This window comes from Schistocerca gregaria, chromosome X (assembly GCF_023897955.1).
Source record: "Schistocerca gregaria isolate iqSchGreg1 chromosome X, iqSchGreg1.2, whole genome shotgun sequence".
Classification (NCBI taxonomy): domain Eukaryota; kingdom Metazoa; phylum Arthropoda; class Insecta; order Orthoptera; family Acrididae; genus Schistocerca; species Schistocerca gregaria.
In genome coordinates this window covers 74,162,236-74,170,333 of record NC_064931.1, presented here as the reverse complement: position 1 = coordinate 74,170,333, position 8,098 = coordinate 74,162,236, and the positions used below count along the sequence as shown (strand labels likewise).

The 8,098-nt window shown below is 35.2% G+C and overlaps 1 protein-coding gene across 4 annotated transcripts in view; it reads left to right on the top strand.

Annotated features, from left to right (window-relative positions):
• The first annotated feature begins 409 nt into the window (after positions 1-409).
• The window catches only part of LOC126298892 (probable medium-chain specific acyl-CoA dehydrogenase, mitochondrial), a 213,427-nt gene continuing 205,738 nt past the window's right edge, over positions 410-8,098 (top strand). Inside the window, exon 1 of one of the 4 annotated variants that reach the window (XM_049990431.1) lies at positions 410-890. In XM_049990431.1, coding sequence (XP_049846388.1) covers positions 873-890 — 18 coding nt within the window. In that variant the 5' untranslated portion in view covers positions 410-872. The remainder of the gene's footprint in view (positions 891-8,098) is intronic. The other 3 variants (XM_049990429.1, XM_049990428.1, XM_049990430.1) reach the window with 3 other exon arrangements.

The window sequence follows — 8,098 nt, the reverse complement described above, 5'->3', positions numbered from 1 at the left end:
ACCAAATACCTAGGAATTACAGTTACGAACATACTAAAATTGGAAGGAACACGCAGAAAATGTTGTGGGGAAGGCTAACCGAACACTGCGTTTTATTGGCAGGAAACGTAGAAAATGTAACAGATATACTAAGGAGGCTGCCTACACTACGTTTGTCCATCCTTTTTTAGAACACTGCTACAAGGTGTGGGATCCATACCAGACAGGACTGATGGAGTACACCGAGAAAGTTCAAAGAAGGGCAGCACATTTTGCGATATCACGAAATAGGAGAGAGAGCGTCACTGAAATGGCGACAGGCGTTTTTGCTTGTGGCGGAATCTTGCTACGAAATTTCTGTCACCAGCTTTCTCCTCCAAATACTAAAATATTTTGTTGACGCCGACCTAAACACGAAGTGACGCTCATCATAATAAAGTAATGGAAATCAGAGCTCGCACGGAGAGATATAAGTGTTCGTTTCTTCCGCGCGCTGTACGAGATTGGAACAACAGACAATTATTGTGAAGGTGGTACGATGAACCCTCTCCCAGGCACTTAAATGTGATTTGCAGAGAACCCATGTAGATGTATATATAGATGTCTCTTCGCTAGACGACACGATACGAAAATTTCACATTCCGTCTTTCAAAGTAGGACATATCAGATTTGCGGAAGTGTTCAGCGTATCATAGCTTGTAAACAATGTTTGTCAGTTCTGTCTCATACAATAGAGATCAAAAACCTGTGTTTACGCTAGATAATTATACCGAGCATCTAATCTCGAATATTTGATTAGATAAGCAAGAGTAAAGTCCGAGGAACGAATATACCGCTAACAGAAGTATTCAGCAGTCAGCGGAAGGTCTATGCGTAACTGATTTCTGTCCATCATGACCTCATTTAACAAGGTACTGTGCCGTAACAGCTAACTATATTGCTGCTGTAAATTTTTGTGACAATTATCTGAACTTACCTAAGCGGTATAAGAATTTCAGCGACTAAATATTTAACTTTAGCGAACACTACATTGTAGAGCGAATCTCCCTTGAACTGGAATCATGCACGAATGATGTGGCATACGATTTCACTCTCGAGTCCTGAACCTGCACAAAATTGTAATCTGTCAGTCAAACTCTTGTTGTCTTGATAGTCGACTTCCTTCAGTATAACGACCTTAAAATGGAATTTTGTTGCAAGCTGTCTGTTCTTTCGAGATGATCTTTCCCTACTACTAACTTATTAACTCTCACTCGAATTTTATGAAATAGTACGCGAGTTTTGTATCATAGCACTTGCTGTCAGTTAACTGTTTGCTAATAAGTACCAACTTGTAATCGCAGAAAAGCGGAAGTAGATGATTAGAGCAACCTAAGTTTTCTGTTGATTTAACTACGATTAGAAGATACCGGCATGTATGGCTTCTCAAATTATGTAATTAAAAATATAATGGACTTAATATCATTCCCTTCTTGCACATTCATAATATGTCTGGTGGTGATGTTTTCCCACAATGTCTAAGAAAGCCAGTTGTCATTCTATTGCACAAAATGGTGATAAATCTTGCGCCAGTAATTATCATACAATTTCTCTGGTACTGTACCTATTTTGCCAAAATAATTGAATATTGTATACAAAAGCAAATTTGTATTCATTTGTCAAAAAACAATATACTGACTAAGCATTGATATCTGGATCCTAAAACTATACTGAAACTTACTTAAACTGCTGAAAATTTTATTACATTAAAATTATGTGGAGGTGTAGCAATTTTCACTGTAAATGAAAATAATTTTAATGTTATTGTGTGAGTGCCTTCTGCTTGGAAGGAGTCTCAGAATTTACTACAATAAACCTAAAATGGGGCAGAGATAACATAACAGTTATCAGTGTTTACAGGCCACCTGCAGCAAATACAGATACCTTTTTTGTAAATCTTTCTGACTTGCTTGTTATATAGATACAAAATTTTCTGGGCCAAATGGTCATGTAAATATTATAGTTACAGGGGATATAAATATAGATTTATTAACAAATGATGTTAGCACAAAAAGTTACATCACCTGTGTGATGAATTTAACCTGACCCCACTCATTCGGGAACCCACTAGAGAAATTGGAAATAGTAAAACATGTCTTGCCCATTCCACAGTGCATCAGTTTTAAAACTAGCCATCTCAGATCACCATGCAGTACAGCTTAAATTGGAGCTCCATGAGCCCCCCCACTGTCACCACAAAGCAACTGTTTGTAACTTAAAGAATAATGTATATTGACAACATAAATAGACTACACTGCATGTTAGCACAAATAAAATGGTTTGAAAATAATAGCTTTTCATATAATAGCTTTGCTGCTGACTTCTATTACTGCTTTGATACCACATGCCCAGTTGTAATCACAAAAAAGATACAAACAAAAAAATTTAAACAAAAATATTTGGGAAAATGGTAATGTCACTGAAGCGAGGGAAAAATTAAAACTACTCCACAGTGCAATGCTGAATAATAGAGAGATTTATGAGCTAAAGGAAGCCTTGAAAATATATCAAACACACTAAAAGGACTTACACAGACCAGGAGCAACTATGTTGCAAATAAGCTTAAAAATTCACACAACGTAACTGCTGGCATCTGGGCTGTCATAAACAATTTTAGAACCTGCAATGACAAATACTGTATGGACTTTACTATTAACCACAATGGCATGCTCATAAAAGACTAACTGGAAATTGTAAATATTTTTAATGAATATTTGTCTTCTGTAGGGGAAGTCATAAATGGCAAACATAAAAACATGCACTACAGTTTTAAAGGTAATACATGTGACCATAGTATATATCTAGCCCCCACAAACTGTGCAGAAATAATGGGCATCATTAGCTCTCTAAAACCCTGTAATTCAGCTAGGCATGATGGCCTAAATATTAATGTTTTAAAAGCCTGTAGCCAAAATGTCTCTGTACCTCTGTCAGGCACCTTTCCAGAAAGAGTAAAAACTAGCACAGGTAACACACATTTTTAAAAAGGTGACAACAACAAAATAGAAAACTACAGACCAGTCTCAATTCTTCCTGTCTTTTCCAAAATAGTTGAGAAAGTTATATACAACAGGATTATAAACTTTCTTAACAAACACAACCTGATGTTCGAAAATAAAAATGGATTCTTAAAGGTAAATCAACTAGCACTGCAGGTGCTCAACTAATTGAAGAGGTGTTAGGGGGTATTGAAAGCAAGGAACATGTGGCAGGTGAATACCTAGACCTGGAAAAAGCCATTGATTGTGCGAATGTCGACATCCTATTAGACAAGCTATGGAACATGAGCATTAGAGGTGCTGCTTATGACCTAATAAAGTGTTATATGAGCAATAGAAAACAGTTTGTTCTACTTAAAATGGAAAGTGGTGTCTACAAATCAGAGATTACTTGCATAAAATATGGCGTGCCCCAGAGCTCGGTGTTGGGACCCCTTCTGTTCTTGATCTATCTAAATGATATTAAATACTGTACTAAAAAACTCCAAAATTGTTCTGTATGCCAATTACACATCCATTGTGTATAAAAAGGAATCATGTAATGAACTAGAGGCCGAGTGTAATAATGTGAGAAAGAAATTGTTCAGTTTTTTAATGAAAGCCAATTAAATGTAAGCACCAGTAAAACATGTTTGATGGAGTTTAACAAAAGTAGTTTGAATAATGAAATTAAATTATACATTGGCAACAAATTGGTAAAGAAAGAGTCTAGTGTAAAATTCCTTGGCATAACAATCCAAAGCAATCTGAAATGGGACACATATTTTTTGACAACTTGGTTGCTAGGGAGTGAATATGTATTTGTAATCAGTACTATTAGCAAGTTCTGTAGAGACACTGTAGTCCTAAAGACTGCATACCATGCTCCTTTCTCCACTCATGTGAACTATGGTATTGAAATTTTGGGGGCAACAGCCAAAGCTAAGCTAGATAAGCTACTCATTCTTCAAAAAAGGGGTGTGAGAATAATCTGTGGAGCAAAATATAGGGAATCTTGTTACAACTTGTTTCCAAAAACAGAGGTGTAAACTGTGATAAACACATACATTCTAAAAGCCATATTGCTTGTGAAAAGACTGCACCCAAACACTTATTCAGATTTCCACCAGTACAATACTAGACATAAAGAAATAAGAAATCAGTAAACATCTTATTGCAATTTTGTTGTAAATTAATGACATATTCAGAAGAATGTGTCTTGTGTATTGTACAAATAACTTTAATCATTACTGTTTCTTTGTACACGTGCAGTGTACTATTCAACGTTGAATAAAGCTATTATTATTATTATTATTATTATTATTATTATTAATATCATTATTATTAATAATGCTAAATTTGACTGCACTGTCCTAATGGATATTTTCATCAAACACCCCACATTGATTTCTGTAGTTATTTCATGCAGTGATGTTTTCTGTTAGCACTGGAAACTCTACAGAAACACTCTTGGCTTTTATGTGAAGGCTGTTGGCAACTGTGTTGTCCATGGTGAGAGGTAATGCCTGAAATTTGGAATTGTCAGCACAATCTCGACTCTGTGGAACTCGGAATATTGAATTCCCTAATGACTTCTGAAATGGACTGTCCCGTGCCTGTAGCTCCAACTACAATTCCATGTTCAAAGCCTGTTAATTTCCATTGTGTGGCCATTATCACATCAGAAACCTTTTCACATGAATTACCTAAGTAAAAATCACAGTTCCATCAATGCACTGCCCTTTTATACCTTGTATATGTAATATTACCACCATCTGTATATGTGCATATTACTATCCCATGACTTTAATGTTCGACAAGTATTACATTGAGGTACCAAAGATAGACATACCTACAGCTCAAGTTTAAAAAGAATTCAGTGCATTAGTTGTGCAGGAACATACCACCTCTCTTAATAGCTGTATAAATAAGACCAAAAATAAGGCTGAAAAAGGAAGTGTTTTACACAATTTAAGAGTCTGAAAACTATTGAAAAGCTGACCTGATTTACCAAATAAATGATAATGCTCCTTATTTGTACATTCTTTCTATGCATTTTTGTTTCTTCTGGTAATTTGTCTTATGCAAATAATGACTACAGTGCACACCAAAAAATTTCCAAATGTGATTAATAGTAAAATATGATCTGAACATTATTCAGTTACTTGCATATTCTTTTATTTTTTTCTTGGTAAGTAACTTAACAATGTTTAGTTCCATATCTAACAATTAACCACATGGTAAATTCTTTGTGTATCATGTATGTTGTTTTGTAATGTACATTCTTTTTTTATTGTAGGCTACTTTAGTAATGTGTAGTACCGTAGAGAACATAAATGTGTTTCCTGATGTGTCAGTCACACTTTATAAAATATTTTGTACATTTGGCGTACTCATGATGATTATGACTGTATGTAAGTGCTTCAAGAGAGAGGAATTAATACATAAATAAATAGATCTTCATTAAGAATTTCTATTAATATATTGTATCTGTTTAGTCCAATGAACTTATGTTACTCTGTTTACATTTATATCCTACAGATTAGTATTAAGAGCATTTCAGGGCATACTTTCTACTGTAGAGTATCTTACAAATGAAGGGGTTGGAGAGAGATAGTCATAAGCCACATTCAACTAGTTTTGAGATACAGTGACTTTATTGTGTCTTCAACATTTTTATACTTTCATGAAACTTTAGACACTTTCTTTTTGCTTTTAATTATACTTTAATACATTGTAAACCTTGTGTAAAATATATTATGTTCTTTCTGTTATATAATATTAATTTGAGAGTCATTTTAATTATGATGTGGTACAAAATGGCTTATGACTGTGTCTCCCTGAAAATAATTTAGAACACAATATACGTTTTTATGGTTTTGTTTTGAAAATTATGTAACAACTAGTAAAATTTTAACAATTTTTGCACTTTCACATACACACATGCATAACAGGTAAGTCAATCTGATGCTTCATTTTACACCGTGAATGCAAAATCCAGGAAGTTCTTCTACGTTGTCATCGTTCTCATTATTTCCAGCACATGACCAAAAAAGCTTTGATGTGCTTCAGATATGTATGCCATGTCATCAATCTTTTTCTGATTAATTTGAAGTGGCTTTCTATGTTTTATTGGCAGCTGAAATGGATCTGCTTCAGCAACTCTTCCTTTCCTGTTGCTACATAGATCCACTGACGTAAAGGTACCTATATTTGAGTAGCAGTGCTTCACACTTGTTGTGAAGGGGACTCAAAATGAGTTGCTACACTAAAACGAATGGGATCTCCAGATCTATTTAGAGTGGGCATTGAGATTAATGACTTCAGATCGCCCAAGCTTCTGAAGTCTTGTCTGTGCACTTTCATCAAGTGAAATTTTTTGGACTAGCAGATTTGACTACTTCTGACCATTCATCTGGCATGTATACTACTGGACATCTGTTTCTCGCATAAATTTCAATGCAACCAAAATAACGATCACAAGGAAGTCTAGTGTGACCTACCCTGAGAAACAATGCTGCACAGATTCAAATCTTTTGGTGGCAACGAGAATCCTTTCCAGAGCAATAAGACATCAATTCTTTGCCTGGCCCTTACAGTTATCTGAGATAACTAACACTCGAGCCAAAATCGCCACATAATCATAAAGTATTTGAATAAACAGCTCCCAACTTCATCTGAACCCTTTCTCCATCTTTATCACTCCACAGAAACATGTATCCATTATTTGACCCACAATATTTTTCTCTTTTAGAATGCTGGGCCAACTGTCAGTTCTGGCGCAGGAAATGTTTGTGAAAGAGCACCAAGTAATAGCAATGGACATGCAACATTCTCTTTAGTCATGGAAGTCAAAGATATGATCATATTTTGCCCACTATCAGCCTTTCTAAGATGCAACTCATGTTGCTTTTTCCTTTGTGTCATTTCTTCTGCACATAATTCTGGGTTACTCGTTACTGTTGAAAAGCAACACCTGTTCAACATGTGATGCCTTTCTAACAGTTTGAAGTCTATGTTAAATTTGGACACAAAAATTGCCCTGAATTTGCTTTGTGATACAGTAGGGACACCCTTTTCCTTGCAGTATTCAGAGTATTTGTCCTGAAATAAGAATGCAGTTGTGAGATCACATGCAAAATACACTTTGGTGGAGTTCTGCTGCTTGCTATAGTGATTTATATTTTGGTATAGCACTGAGGAAGTCTCTGACACCTTGCACAGCTTTGTATTGAAATTTATGTGGATGATTGTCATGTTTGCCTGAAAGAAAAGACCACATGAGTTGATACATTACTTCATGTTATTATTATACTTCAACATTATTTTATTTTGTTAAAATGGATACCTTATAGTAAAATGTAATATACAAACCTCTTCCATCTTCTTTTGGAACTGTGAGACCCAACTACAGTTGCTGTTGCAAATTCCTCACTCTTCGTATGTGGTTCTGTAAGACATGAACCCTGAGGAAAGCTTGCTTGCAAATCATGAATTCTATTCCATTTACTTTCACACTGTATGAAAATGTCACAGCTCTAGATGAAAATTGCTTTTGTAGTCTTTTTGGTTAGCTGTGAAAGAAAGAAATCTGAAGCAGAACAAGGTAAAGTAAATTTGTGACTATTGGTCCATTCGTGTTTAAAAACAGTGAAACAAACCTTCGCTTTTTTGGTACCATTTCCATACAACACATTAGGTAAGTATTCTGAGCATTGACGTTTCCTATGTCCTAAAACAAGTGGAAAATAATTTCTTCTTGTCTGAGTAGTTTCGTATAGCACTTGCTTGAACAACTACCAGGACTTCCCAAAGATGCTGCCTGAACAATCTTGTTGGTTTTAGAAGACACGTACTGCTGACCCGTATTACCCTGACGTTTGGCCTTTATTTTTCTATTCATATTAGGAGCTTGAAATAAGTAGAGAAAATGAAGTATCACCCCAGAAACAATGCTCTTATTTAAAAAAAAAAAAAGGGGGGGGGGCGTAATATTGATCAGTGGAAAAAAATTGTCACAGAACTTCCACGACATATATATGCTGCTGGAATGGCATTGATAATAAAAATATTCTTACAAGTTTGTAGCCATGAAAACTATA